This window comes from Pelobates fuscus, chromosome 4 (assembly GCF_036172605.1).
Source record: "Pelobates fuscus isolate aPelFus1 chromosome 4, aPelFus1.pri, whole genome shotgun sequence".
Taxonomy (NCBI): domain Eukaryota; kingdom Metazoa; phylum Chordata; class Amphibia; order Anura; family Pelobatidae; genus Pelobates; species Pelobates fuscus.
In genome coordinates, this window is record NC_086320.1 from 92,364,407 (window position 1) to 92,380,599 (window position 16,193).

Below are 16,193 nucleotides of genomic sequence, written 5' to 3' on the forward strand. Positions count from 1 at the left end.
CAGTGTTTACATTACAGCCTAGTGATAACTTCACTGGCCACTCCTCAGATGGCTACTAGAGGTACTTCCTTGAGCAGTCCTGCCTAGTATGCAGCACTGCCATTCATTGTCTCCACCCTCTGCATGCAGACACTGAACTTTCCTTATAGAGAGGCATTGATTCAATTAATCTCTATGATGAGATGCTGATTGGCCAGGACTGTGTTTGACTTGTGCTGGCTCTACCCCTGATCTGCCTCCTTGAAAGTCTTAGCCAATCCTATGGGGGAAGCATTAGCTCAGACCACCCCTTCTGATGATGTCAGCAGACAGGGGCAGGTCTGAGGCAGACAGGGGCAGAGCCAGCAGCTGCAGACTTGAATACAAGTAAGATTTTACTATATTTAGGGAGGCAAGGGGGGATGCAGGTGGATGGTTTTGACACAATAGGGTCAGGAATACATGACCCAACTCTATAGTGTTCCTTTAAGACCAAAAAGCTGATATATATATATATATATATATATATATATACATACACACATGATATTGATAATGCAGATGTATAATTAACTTATTAGTTATATGGACATCAAGAAGGGGGGAAGGGGGTTCCTTGGTTCTCAATCTATTCCTAAATTAGCTAAACATTACTGAGGATGTTGCCAAGGTATATTGGCACAATAAATTCTATAAAGAGATGTAGTCATTATGGTGTTTAAAGTATAACAAAGCATTGCATAAAAAAGTTATCTGTGATTTTAATTTTCTAGTCTAATGGTATGATTTCCAGAAAAGTAATGGTTCGTTCCTCTTTGAGAATAATAGTAATTTGTATTAAATTGACAATCATTCTTAGTTTGGCATCATTAACTGAAACGCTATGGTAAATACCACAGCATTTTCTCTTATCTAAAGATGCTCCCTGTTTGATCACTTTATATTCTGGTCACTTAAAATAGCAGAAATCCTCTTGAAACGCTGGTCATGATCTTATAGGAGCTGGAGTCGAGATAATAATATTATGGAAGAACAATTGGTTGCATTACATTACTTTTAATGTTTCAATCCCTGAATTCAATGTGACATTACCGCTAGTCTAGTGACCTACATTAAATATTTAACCTGTTTGGTGTTTTGCAGGTTCCCCTTTCAGTGGAGAAGTTACAGTGATTATATAAAGTACACTTGTAAAAAGGTGTATATTATACAATGTACAGACAAAGTACACTTTGCTAAATTGTAACATTTGATACCTATCTGTTTGGAACAATCCTGAATATGTATTGACCAACGAATCTGCCTTAAATAAAATGGCTAAGATGGGGTTTGATTGCAAGCTCCTTATTATACAAACAAGCCTCAGGTCTGCATTCCTACTTTAGGATCCAAGAATATCATAATTGTAATATTCGGAAAAGGCATGACACTTATTGTAATTATCAGAAAAAGAGCAGTACTCCTTTAGCAATAATTATAAAGGGAGCAGCACTCCTGTGGCAAGATCCATAAAAAAAAAATCTGAACTCCCATTGTAAAATTGAATTCTATCGATCTATCTATCTATCTATCTATCTGTCTACACTGAACAAAATTATAGACTTTTTTGCCCCCATTTTTCATGATCTGAACTCTTTCTCTCAAATATTGTCCACAAATCTGTCTAAATCTTTGTTAGTAAGCACATCTCCTTTGCCAAGATAATCCATCCACCTCACAGGTGTGGCATATCAAGATGCTGATTAGACAGCATGATTATTGCACAGGTGTGCCTTAGGCTGGCCACAGTAAAAGGCCGCTCTAAAATGTGCAGTTTTATCACACAGCACAATGCCATAGATGTCGCAAGTTTTGAGGGAGCGTGCAATTGGCATGCTGACTGCAGGAATGTCCCCCAGAGCTATTGCCGTGGATTGAATGTTAATTTCTCTACCATAAGCCATTTCTAAAGGCGTTTCAGAAAATTTGGCAGTACATCTAACTGGTCTCACAACCGCAGACCATGTGTAACGACACTAGCCCCGGACCTCCACATCCAGCATCTTCACCTTCAAGATTGTCGGAGACCAGCCACCCGGACAGCTGCTGCAACAATCGGTTTGCATAACCAAAGAATTTCTGCACAAACTGTCAGAAATGGTCTCAGGGAAGCTCATCTGCATGCTCGTCGTCCTCATCGGGGTTTCGACCTGACTTCAGTTTGTCGGTGAGCAAATGCTCACATTCTTTGGCGACTGGCACTTTGGAAAGGTGTTCTCTTCACGGATCAATCACGGTTTCCACTGTACAGTTCAGATGGCAGACAGCGTGTATGGCGTTGTGTGGGTGAGCGGTATGCTGATGTCAACATTGTGGATCGATTGGCCCATGGTAGCGGTGGGGTTATGGTATGGGCAGGCGTATGTTATGGACAACAAACATAGGTGCATTTTATTGATGGCATTTTAAATGCACAGAGATACCGTGACGAGATCCTGGGGCCCATTGTTGTTCTCCATTCATCCACGACCATCACCTCATGTTGCAGCATGATAATGCACGACCCCATGTTGCAAGGATCTGTACACAATTCCTGGAAGCTGATAACATCCTAGTTCTTGCATGGCATAAATGAAACCCTAGCTCTCACCAGAGCACTTGGTAGTGAATTGGTTAATTAAGTTTTAGAAGGATACTTTACTATAATTTTATGAATTTGTCTTGTATGCAGTATAATGGATAATTTGCTTAAGTTATTTTACTTGCCTGAATGTAATGCTGTTTTTATGGTATAGTTGTTGCTTAATGTCAAATGTGCAATCTTAAATATATGTACTCTGTTTGGAATAAAGATTTTACAAAAGCAACAAAAAGTGTTTGAACCCTCTGTCTCTCAGCCAATGAAAATATGTAATGTTTGGTGATATACGATGAAGGTTTGACGTGGTAGGCAAGGATATATTTGCAGAAGAGATAGTCTTTCTACACTGGGTGACTTTCATGTCTGTCTTGGATTTTAAAATCAATAACTTTCATCAAAGCGTAGAACAGCCAGTCGCTTCCATCAGTTGATCTCACGTTTTATGAAAGTTTCATAGACAGAGAAGTGACAATTTTCCATTATAAGTTTTGTACCACACACATTGATCTGTATCTCACGCTCGGGTTTAACTTGCTTATTGTTTTGATGTAATATCCTGACATAGACCAGCAAGATCCTCTGAAAGATGTTTCTTATTAATGAATTGTACCTGTTTTTTCCCCCCTTCTTATTTATTAATAGAAATAACATCTAGATATATTCTGCTGACAAAAAAAAAACACATGATTTTCCAATTGACTTGAACTTTTGAATTTGCTGTAGTAATTAAATTAACCAGTGAAAACATTTAAGGTTTATTCACTAAAACAGAATTTAATAGAAATCCAAATTGGAGAAATAGGCCAAAATACCTGATATAGAAAAAAAAAATCAGCATTTTTCTGTAGTCACAGAGTGGCAATTTTAACCTAAAATGTGCAATTCAGTTTAAAATTCCAAATAATTCTGTGTTTAGTGAATAAAGCCCTTACATGTCACTGATTTCACACTCACAGTTTAAATGTAACAGTCTCTGTCAGGGAGTAACAGCCTTTATCAGTCTATTACTGCTGTGGGCTATGACTATATGTCTACCACATATACTATACTATACTACTATACTACTGCTGGGAGGCACCCGGGTTCGGTTACTGGAATATACGTTTAAAGGTTGAGTGCCAGAGGTTGGAAATTTATATATATATAATTGATGTTCTCACCTCTCCAGAGTGGTGTATACATACATACATATTTATTCCTCATTCTCGGGTCCTCTACCAGAGTCCTGGGAGTCTGAGGGTTCTGCGCAGTATCTTAACTGTTCCTAGAACTGCACTCTTCTGGATAGCGATCTCAGATGTCCCACATGGAATCTGCTGAAGCCACTCCCCCAACTTGGGAGTCACAGTCCCAAGTGCTCCAATGCCACCTGGGACTACTACTGCCTTAAATTTCCAAAAAAAATTCAGTCCATATTTGTCCATCTTCCTATGTTCCTTCCTTCTGATATTATAGTCACTGAATATTGCCACATCCTACACCACCACTGCAGTCTTACGTTCCTTGTCTACCACCACAATGTTAGGTTGGTTGGCCAGTACTTGCTTGTATGTCTGGGTCTTGAAGTCCCACAGGATCTTAGCCTTGTCATTCTCAACTACTCTTTATGGTATCTTCCATCTCGACTTAGGCAGGTACAGTCCATATCCTGAGCAGATGGTTTGGTACACAATCCCAACAACTTGGTTGTGTCTCTCAGTTTTAACATCTTGCATCTGGCTACTATGTGCTGGATTCTTTCAGAGGCCTCTTTGCAAAGCCTGCACCTTGAGTCTTGCCTGTTGTGGCAGACCCCCCGTATAAATATATATAAATTATTTAAGAAAATTTTTTTTTGCGTATATATATATATGCGCAAAAAAATTTTTTTCTTAAATAATTTAGCAAACTTACCTACTGGAATTTCTAAAGGTTTTTAACAAAATAACATTGACACAAGGAGTAGCTATTTTGTCATTTTTTTATTTATTTTTTTAAAGCATCTTTCTATCAGGTAGCTTTAGGGTTGCAGTGCAGTTCATGTAATTCAGTAATGGGTTGTTGGCTGGTTATATAACTCTCTTTATACAAAGTATTGCTATTTAACGTGAGAAAAATCATTGTTGTATGCCAAACTTGCAACTGAACTCAAAGTAATAAAATAAATTTAATAAAAAAATATTGGAATATTTGGAGGGAATAAGAAAAATCAAGCAAGATATATATTTTGATCGCTTGTTCCTTTCTGTGAACATGCATGCATATGTGTGTGTGTGTGTTGTATCATATTACTATTATAAAATATTGTCTCATTTAAGCCTTAAGACACTGAAATATATTTTAATTTCATACATACCAGAAAGGGAGGATTTCAGAGGCCATTCTATTGGGATTTCAATCCATCTATCTCCATTTAATGAAAACGGAAGTGTTTGACATATTGAGTAGTTAAACGTGTCCAAGGTTTTTGTATGCTGCATCTTTAAGTGGTTTAAAAACAGCCTTGCAGTTTCATCCCATTTCTCCAGACCTAGTCTTACTTTGTATAATTCACCCAAATCCTGTGCTAAGTCGATCTATAAAAAAATGAACATTTGTATTGCAGTGAAACATCAAATTAAATAATATTTTAAAAAGACAACTTTTTTACACTAAATTATTATTATTTATACTATATATATATATATATATATATATATATATATAATAAATATAATTTTTATTAATTTTAATGTTTATAGATGATTTATAAAACATTCTTAATTTATTTATTGTTATATACATAGGGAGTTATTCACTAAATTATTCACTATGACTATAGCCGAGTTAGAGATTTGGTTTTTAGATGAGCTATAGTTACCTTAATTTTCTTTTGCTGTGTTTAAATCAATTAGATTTTAGTGAATAAACCCCACAGGATTTCAAAAGAAAATCCTATCTGGAATTTAAGGGACACGTTACACGCTTAAAGCACTTCAGCTTGCAGAAATACTTGATTTTTGAAGACTGTGAGCTCTTTTTCATTTTAGAAAATGTACAGATTTCACTAGAAATATGCACTTTTATAAATTAACCTTCTTACACTCCCTGGCTGTCATTCAGACAGCAGGTTCTGTTACTTCCTGGTTTGGTTAGCTCAGTGGAACTAAACTCAGGAGACAGCAATTGCAAGAGCACCTGACTTCAAAGACTTCCCATTGAGCTGCATTGAAAAGTCTGTGATTGAACAGCTACAGAAAAACTGGCAGAGAACAGCTACGGAAAAAGGCAGAGATCTGCAGATTTTGCAAGCTGCTTTAATATATACCACCAATCAGTGGCGTAGCATAGGGGAAAGAAAGTCGTAATAAATAAAAAAATAAGAAGCCTACACAATTTTTCAACATGATGGGGCAAATAAACGTCGACATTCTACAGTATTTTTCTTGCTAATTACAGCTATACTATTCTCATGCCTATTAATAGCGTGATTTCCTGTTTGAAGATCACCCTATTAATAGGCATTATGTAAATGCCTATTGAATGGTATCATAATGGTAAACTGGTAACAGGTGCCTAGATAACCTCGCTCGTCTGCAGGCTATACACATTACTTTAGGCGTGTGGTGGATTTAAAAAAATTACACAAAACAACTATTAGTGTCACATGTACTACGGATATGAGGCGGGTAGGGAAGGAGGAGTGAGGCTATCTAGGTGTCCGTATAGGGATTCGGGAAGTGCTAAAGATCCACAGGGTCCGGGGCGCAATATTAGCATTGCCACAGGCGCTGGGAACTCACTCTACACAACTGGTCCCCAATGTAAAATGCAAAAATAAATGCGTGCGTGTTTTCAATGAGGGTATATCTATTAAACAATTATAATTTTTTTTTTATTATTATGTTGAAGTATACAAAATAATGAAGAATACAATTGTGGCTGAATCAACATATTGCAAAAATGACAAATTTGTTCAGGTCCTAGGATGTGGAAGCAACTTTGATCATTACACTTTTACGAAGGGTATAATAATTGATGTCTATAATTTCATCTCTGCTTTTTTTTTTTTACTTGATAGTAAAATAGTAACTTCTGCTTTTTAAACATCTGTGTAAATGAATGTTTTTGTTCTTATTTGTATGACTGTTAAAAAGGAGGTTGGGATAGGAATAAATATTAGTACACCTTCAGTTCTATAATCTAATTATTTAGTATTGTTATTTTTGCTTATACACATATGCTTTTTATCACTCCACGGTAAAAACTGGCCTGAAGGTTATTCTGTGTTATATTTTGCTATGTTTTGCTCAGATCTGAAAATAAACAGATATAAAAAAAAAAGAAAGAAATGTTCACGTTGCAATTTGTCATGGCTACAAAGAAAAACATGAACAATCAAAGCAGTATTTTCAAACTTTGCTCATACAATTTTCTGTTGTTTTCCTGCTATATTGGTAATTTCTTGTTTTGACAATACATGGTATTACTGCCAATGAAACAACTGTTAGACACATTAGATCTCAACTTCTAATTACAGATAAATATTAATGAAGACCTGAGACGAAATTCAGGATTTAAATTTTATACAATGGCAGCGTTTCAGTGACTACCGTAGAGAAATAAATTATCGGGTATTATGGCATTAAACATTAATCTTACTATTATTGCAGGTAATGAGTTTGCATGCAATTTGTAACTTTAATTCATCAATTTATGCTGGAAGAGCATTTTCTTTTGAAAATGTTCTTCCCAGAAACTCTTAATCATCAGCCTGAAAGGTCTAGAAAAACAGAATAATACCTTGAAAACTGACAGGCCCTTCACTTGGGATACTGTATTGTTCTCCAATATAATGGGGTTGGACTTGCCCTTGTTGCCATAAAGCACGAAAACCAAATTTGCATGATGCTTGACAGGGTCTGTGATTGGCTGCAGCTGTTCATACATGGATGTAGTCAAGTGAATTATCCACTCACCATCTATAGTTATAAAAATGAAAAGAAAATGACTCATTACATTATTATTTCTATTTATCAAGCATTCACAGTATCTACAGTAGATAAATTACATATACATGCAGGGGAGGACTGGTGGGGGAAGTGGGGCAACTGTCCTTCAGACCACTAGTGTAGAGGATTGTAGAATTGTAGACTACAGCCTTACTGCATCTAATAGAGGTTGTTTAATGTCTCAGTTGTGTCAGTTAAAAGTGATGTATGAAGAGCCAGTACTGACCTATGTGTCTGTAGCCTTAAATTGTTTGTCAATGGCATATACTGTATGTTTATTGTAAAAAAATATATATATACAGACTTTCAGCTGTTTGCAATGAACATATCATATAAAAGCAATTGAAATAGCTCAACACAACAAATACTTCAAGTGGTTTCCCCAAATACAACTGAAAATGCAATTAATAATTACTTATTGAATCTAAATTGAGAGTAGAACACTATATCACTAGGTATTTCTAACGTTATAGTGTTTCTTTAAAGGAACACTCCAAGCACTATAACCACTACAGCATGCTATGGTGTCAGGCGTGTCCGGCATCCTCCCATTGTAAATAAACAGTTTGACTTTTTTACCTGGGGTCTGCTGTGATCAGCTAGGACAGAGCTTCTGGTATATAATACAATGCAAAACTTACATAAATGCATGACTTATGGATGCAGAAGAATAAAAAGATGGAAAGAGAGTGACCACATGTTGAGCAGACACATGAATTAAAATACAGCACAGTATTATGGGTCAATTAATAGGGAGACAAATTAAATGGTTTGCTGGTAGGTTTCCACAATGATGTATATTCGGCATCTTTTGAATGACTGAAGACTAAGTGATGTAGGGAGCTTTTTCCAGAAGCCTTAGAGAAGTTGGTGGAGAAGGTACAAACAAAAGACAGATGACAATCATTACTAGTGCGAAATTACATTATTGCATAAAAGTGACAGTCATACAGTCTGCAGTAACATAAATTGCTTCAACATTTTCAAAAGGCTTGTTCGCATGATGCATTAATATATATATATATACTACCGAAAAATCGAATCTGTGTGGTTAATAGCAATATTAAGGATGGTTGTGGTTTTACTGCAAAACTACACAGTGCTGTTAATACTAATATTTAGGATGGTTGTAAGTTAAATGTAGTTAACTGATCAGTGTTCACTGCAGACACATCACCTGATGTCACGGGCTGGTTGCCATTATTCAGAACCTCTGCTGCACTTCCTTCTTTGACTTCTGCAGGTGAAAGATAAATTCAAAGTGAATATTTCAAAGTATAGAACTCCAATAAAGCAATTCAATTTACACATTTGTAAAAATGTTTTATCTCTAAAGCATGATAAGGGTCCCTATGTGGCATCATTAGTTGTTAGTTGATTTTAAAAATTATTAAATTTGGTCTCGCAGCAATCCATCATTTTAGCATTGATAAAAGCAGAGGGAGTGAAACTATTCTCTTGTGGTCCAGTAAATAAAATATTGTGACATTTGTTCAGGATTAGTGGATCAGTTTTTATCTGCCTCATTTGTGTTATTTTCCCCAAAGCCCTTCTGCTATAAAATAAGTTAACTAATTTTAAAGTGTTTATGGGACTCATGGACTAAGTATAGCTGCAATGCATCACCATTGAATTATGTATGTTCTCAGAGTAACAATATATAAAGGCTACAAAGGTATTCAATGTCTGGTATTATAAATGTTCTGGACTGTGTTTCTAAAGCTGTCTTTTGAGCCACAGAAATCATTGCATTAATCAGCTAGGGTAGCGTGTTAGTGGTTATCGTCATGTTGCAATCTGCTTTCTGAGGGTAGGATTACAGACAATAACGGCGGAACACACCATACACGTGTTTAGTGCTTCCTAGCTCCTCACAACAGAGAAAGAGGCAAATGAACTCATTGAGGACACCATAGGAAAACATCTCCAACACCATGAGGGCACCATAGGAACACATCTCCAACACCCTGAGGGCACCATAGGAACACATCTCCACTTACTCTCACAATAAACATTTTGGGCAAGAGTTACATTCCAAACAAAACACCCAATAACTGTTCTAAATTTGTTGCTGGCGTAGTCATGACCTCTGCTATCATGTAGCTGCTTCAAATGGAGACAAAGCTACTGTAGACTGTTTCTTAGACTTCCATGGAATCATGGAACTCTGCTGTGTACGACTAAAGCAGTATCTGTCATGCTTCAATCATTCATATCAGAGGCCCAATCAACATCACTGTATGCTGCAGCTTGAAGTCTTGGTTACACTCCTTGTAGCATAGCCCCATAGCCAATGGTGTGCTTGACTGTGACTAAAAGTTGCTTTGTTAGTTAACAATCCAGGAAATTGGCCTTTTCTAGGATCTTTGACCTGTATCTTTCTGTGGCTTACCTTATCCTGGGGCCAGGGCGTGCAACTCGAGCACTCCTGCCTCCACACAAACCGTGCGTGGCTCGATCTCCTCTTCTGAGGGGGCCACGTGCACTGACTGCAGTGAGCGGTCATGCGGCCCGCCTTGCACTAGGAGCGAGGCTCGATTACATGCATACTCTTGAAGTTGCAGTGTAAGCCACAAGTTGGTTCAGTCTCCCATTGGCCTAAGTCATTCAAGCACCCCCACACAGCACGTTTTGGAGGCATAGGCATGACGTGGGCCAATCAAATGTTAGTTAAAGGCTATTTGAACTTCCCTATTTATTTATTTATTTATTATTGCCATTTATATAGCGCCAACAGATTCCGTAGCGCTTTACAATATTATGAGAGGGGGATTTAACTATAAATAGGACAATTACAAATAAACTTACAGGAACAATAGGTTGAAGAGGACCCTGCTCAAACGAGCTTACATTCTATAGGAGGTGGGGTGTAAAACACATTAGGACAGGAATTTACAATCAAATAAGGTGGGCTGCCCTTTAGGAGAGAGCAAGAGACAGGTATGTGAGGTAAGGGTTAGTCTTGGAGGCCATAAGCTTTCCTAAAGAGATGGGTTTTAAGGCACTTCTTAAAAGATGCAAGACTAGGGGAGAGTCTGATGGCGGTAGGCAGGCTATTCCATAGGAAGGGAGCCGCCCGCGAGAAGTCCTGCAAGCGCGAGTTGGCCGTACGAGTGCGGACAACGGACAGGAGGTGGTCACGGGCAGAACGGAGAGACCGAGAAGGGACATACCTATGGATCTGTGAGGAGATATAAGAGGGGCTAGAGTTGTTCAGTGCTTTATAGGTGTGAGTTAGTACCTTGAATTGACTCCTATAGCATACAGGAAGCCAATGTAAGGACTGGCAGAGGGGTGAGGTGTGAGAGAAACGACTAGAGAGGAAAATCAATCTAGCAGCAGCATTCATTACGGACTGTAAGGGTGCAGTACGGCTATTGGGGAGACCAATCAGGAGAGGGTTACAATAATCCATGCGGGAAATTACTAGAGCATGGACAAGCTCCTTGGTAGTATCTGGTGCGAGAAAGGGGCGGATGCGGGCTATGTTTTTAAGATGGAATCTACAGGATTTGGCAACATGCTGGATGTGAGGCTCAAAGGTGAGACCAGAGTCAAGTATGACGCCAAGACAGCGCGCTTGCAAGGATGGACTGATGTTGGTACCACAAACTTGGAGGGAGAGCGAAAGAGGAGGATCAGTATTAGGAGGAGGAAAGACAAGGAGCTCAGTTTTTGAGAGATTGAGTTTCAGAAAGCGGGAGGACATCCAGTCAGAGATGGAAGAAAGGCAAGCAGTGACACGTTGCAGGACGGCAGGGGAGAGGTCCGGGGAGGAGAGATATAGTTGGGTGTCATCAGCATACAGGTGGTAGTGAAATCCAAAAGAGGTAATAAGTTTGCCAAGAGAGGCAGTATAAAGAGAAAATAGAACCTAGCCCTATCCACTTTGCCCTATCGTGGTTTCTGTTTCAGTACCCTTTAGTGCATTCCTTGATCTATTGTATTGATCCTATGATCTCTTGTATTGACCTTGGCTTTGTTTCTGACTCTGAGTTTATCTTTAACTCTTTCCTGTCTTATTTGCCCTATTGACTAATTACTGTGTACCTGACTCTGGTTAGTTCTCATTTTCGATTTATCTCCATTACCCTGACCTCAGATCGTCTCTGGTTGCGCTTTATCTCGGTCTGACGTTTAGCCCGGCCATTCTAAGGCCCGGTAATAAACTCCTGAACTCTGCGTGTTGGGGTATTACACCATGATACTTTCTTTGTTCATCTTTAGTAGACCAGCACTTTGTTCAAAGTCAATGCCACAGAAAAGTTTGATTCTTCCAAAGTCTTTCATCTTGAATTTTGTTGTAGGTATTTTCTTTAGTTTCATAAGTATTATTTAACTGCTGGCACGTATCATTAGATTATCTACCCATATTATCAGTACTACTTTTTAATTTTCCGTTTTAATACTCTTTGATGTACATGCAGTTACCTAAAGGATTGTTCTCTATTGCATACATCTATCAAACTCCCACTGAAAGTTTTGGTCAACTGGTCAAAGTGAACGTGTTAGTCTTTATTAGCAAGGCTGCATCGGCAATGACTTTTTCAGTGGCTAACACTGCATGACTTTTGCCCTTCAAGAACTATACAAATTCTGCTCCTGAATAGTCATTAGTGAATGCCATGGCATATCTTAAAACTTTTTTTGCTTGGGGTTCTATGCGACCTGTTCAATCAGTGTGGTATAAGGCTGTCTACTTCTACTTTGAGTAAATTTTGAGTTTGCAGTTTAATGTTGATCTATTCTTTCTGTGACACTTTGTAACTTTGTAATGTCATCATAATCATAGTGGCCCAGAATTCATGCCAAGTTTACCGTAAATATTGTAACAGGTATAGCAGCTATCTTCATTTTCAGCAAAAGTATTTAGTGAAGTCCATTTGTATTTTTGAATTATGAACTTGGTGAATTTGTTACAAATGAGCTCACTTCTGCTTTTTGCTGCCTCTACAGAGAAAACGTCTTGAGGGTATGAAGATATTTACAGAACTCAATTTACCTTATTGCCAAGTAGGTACATTTCAACATCATGCCACACATGATGCATTTGTCCCATCTGCAAGTTCCATGACGTGTTTCTCTGGTCTGAAAGTGTCATCAAAGCTTTTAAATGTGTTTATGTTACTTATTCTGGGGAATGTTGCCCCTTTGGTATTAGTCCATCAAGTAGATTATCTCTTATTTGGAAAATATTTGCGTGTCCGTAATCATTGTTATCTGCGGCTTGTTTAACATTATCGTTTTTCTTTCACCTACAATTTGCCTCTCTATGCTTTGCATTGTTGCAGTAGTTACACCACACTGAATTTTGATTACAAGAGCAAGCTCTGGCTCTGTGCCCTCTTTGGCCTGTGACCTCTTTGTAACAAGTAACAGTGGAACCATCATTCATTCTGAGTATAGAAGTCACATTGCTCACTTGTAACACTCCATCATTGTTTGAATTAGTGTAGTACTTTTCTGTATCTTCAAAACTTTTTTTATTGCACTTTAAACTCTGTAAAGGGAACTGTCAATGTGAACTGCAAATGGCTTAAATGGTTTGAGCAAACACTTTAGGATCATTACAATTAGCGATCCGTCACTTAGTATTTCTCCCGCACTTCTCAATGCTGTGATGGCTGTCTCTGCTCTTACAACATAGTCTGTCACATTCTGATTTATGCCTTTCTGAAGGGACATTAATTTGGTATGTAAACCACGACTATTCTGGGCTTTCCATTGCCTGCAAGTAATCTCTTAATATTCAAAGGGCTTCTCTTCCATCATCAGTTGCCTCCTTCTTTATTAACGACAGAGTTTGATAGTCTAAAAATTTAATCAGCTCAGCATTTTTGCTCATTTTTAGGTGTGTCTTCATCCTCAACATTGGTATAAACCGGCACATTTAGGATGGTTTCCCTAACGTTCAGCAACTCTATGTGTTATAAGAACTTTGTTTCCCCAAACTTGTAGTTCTTCTTAGCTCAATCTGAATACAGCCTGTAACATCAGTTTACAGCATCCCTTCTGGTCCCATAACCTATTGCAATCTGCATTATGAGGGTAGGAGAACTGGGCAAGTGCATGCAATAACGCAGAAACACACCACACACGTGTTTAGCCCTTTACTGCTCCACACTCTACAGAGAAGGAGGTGCTGCTACTACTTTATTGTACCACAGACAAAGGAACACACTGAGGGCACTGTGGGATCACACCCCCAACACCTCCTCTTGTTACACACAACATTCTTGGAAATGTGGTCTGTGCAAGCCTAGACACATTTTAATGGAACAACAAGTCAGTGGTGTATTCTGGTTTTGTGCTGCCCTAGGCATGACAAAACTTAGGCCCACCTCCCCCCTTCCAAATGTATCTTCCTGATAGAAACATGCCCTCACTAATGCATGCACTGACATACACTCACAGAAACACAGTCATTGTCACACATATTGTTTAACCAACACACACTTTCACTGAAACATACCCATGCACAGACATACATACTCACTCATTCACAATTACACTCACAGTACACACAAACACTCACATTCATCGACAGACACACATATACACTAACTGACAGATATGCATTCACTGACAGACACAAACACACTCACTGACAAATACATATACACTCTCACTGACAAACACATATACACACTCACTGACAAACACACATACACACTCACTGACAAACACATATGCACTCTCAGTGACAGACACACACTCACTAACACATACACACTCTAACAGACACACACTAACACACACACCGTAACACTCACAAACAGACACACTAAAACTCACAGACACACACACTCTCACTAACAGACACACTAACACTCACTAACACACACACCAACAGACACACACTGACACTCACTAACAGACAGACACACAAGCACTCACTAACAGACACACTAAAACTCAGACACACACAAACTCCCACTAACAGACACACTAACACTCACTAACAGACACACACTCACCAATAGACACACACTAACACTCACTAACAGACATACTAACACTCACTAACAGACACACACACACTAACATACACACTCACTAACAGACACACACTAACAGGGGCGGACTGACCACTCGGGCATATCGGTCATGGATCTCTCCAACTGGAACGGCAAAAAATAAATAACAAATATATTTTCCTTTATTAGGTTGCTTGGGGCCTTGATGGAGCTCGGGGCCCCAGCAACCTACCGTTCAGCATAGTAAAACCCCCTCCTCCCTCCCACTGATTGAGACCTGGCAGCTTCACCTCTTCTCTGCCAGGTCTCCTGCTTCCTGTCCTACGCGGCTCTGTGTGATGGCAGAGGCAGAGCCAGGAAGTGACCTCACTTCTTGTACTCTCCTCTCACACAGAGCCCGATCAGCAGGGGAAGGAGAAGCAGCCTGGGAGACCAAAGGGAGCAGAGAGACAGGTAGGCACTACTCACCCCCCTCCCTCACTGTGTCACTACTCACCCTCCCTCCCTCTGCCACTATGTCACCCCCTCCCTCTGTCACTATGTCACCCCCTCCCTCTGCTACTATGTCACCCCCTCCCTCTGCTACTATGTTACCCCCTCCCTCTGTCACTGTCACCACCCTCCCTCTGTCACTATGTCACCTCTCCCTCTGCCACTATGTCACCCCCTCTCTCTGTCACTATGTCACCCCCTCCCTCTGCTACTATGTCATCCCCTCCCTCTGCTACTATGTCACCCCCTCCCTCTGCTACTATGTCACCCCCTCCCTCTGTCACTGTCACCACCCTCCCTCTGTCACTGTCACCACCCTCCCTCTGTCACTATGTCACCCCTCCCTCTGCCACTATCTCACCCCCTCCCTCTGCCACTGTCACCCCCCTCCCTCACTGTGTCACTACTCACCCTCCTTCGCTCTGTCACTATGTCACCCCCTTCTCTCTGTCACTGTCACCACCCTCTCTCTGTTACTGTCACCCCCTCCCACTGTCAGTGTCACCCCCTCCCTCTGTCACTGTCACCGCCTCCCTCTGTCACTGTCACCACCCTCCCTCTGTCACTGTCACCACCCTCCCTCTGTCACTGTCACCACCCTCCCTCTGTCACTGTCACCACCCTCTCTCTGTCACTGTCACCACCCTCTCTCTGTCCCTGTCACCACCCTCCCTCTGTCCCTGTCAAAGGATCACACTATAGTGATCCTTTAACATTTATTTAATGCACATATATTTGTGCATTCAAAGGGCCTAGGATCTAATTTTGCCCGGGGTCCCCGAAGGCTCTCAGTCCGCCCCTGCACACTAACACACTCACACTCCTTTGGGAATCCTGGAGTGGATTTTTCTTGGCAGGCGGACGGTCGGGAGGTCTGGCAGACAGGTGAGCGGTGGAGGCGGGCAGCGAGAGAGCTCTGATCCTCCTGCAAATGCCTTGTCAGCCTTGCGGTAAATACACAGCTGGTGGCAGTTCTGGGAAAACGGGGGTGTAATGAGCTCCCGAAAAGCCTGTGCTCACAGATTGAAAATAGATAGAACAACCCTGCAAATCTCTATAAAAAAAACAAAAAACAAGTTGGTGACAACAATGGATACTCCATCAAGCAATATTTAGAAGCCCACCAGTTTATAGTATATCCCCTTCCACAAACGA

General features: G+C 39.8%; 1 protein-coding gene across 1 annotated transcript in view; it reads right to left on the bottom strand.

The window, feature by feature from the left end:
* The window catches only part of RP1 (RP1 axonemal microtubule associated), a 351,147-nt gene that overhangs the window by 49,995 nt on the left and 284,959 nt on the right, over window positions 1–16,193 (bottom strand). Inside the window, exons 50-52 of the mRNA XM_063451391.1 lie at window positions 8,747–8,806; window positions 7,361–7,539; window positions 4,935–5,154 (exon numbers count right to left, since the gene is read on the bottom strand). Coding sequence (XP_063307461.1) covers window positions 4,935–5,154; window positions 7,361–7,539; window positions 8,747–8,806 — 459 coding nt within the window. The remainder of the gene's footprint in view (window positions 1–4,934; window positions 5,155–7,360; window positions 7,540–8,746; window positions 8,807–16,193) is intronic.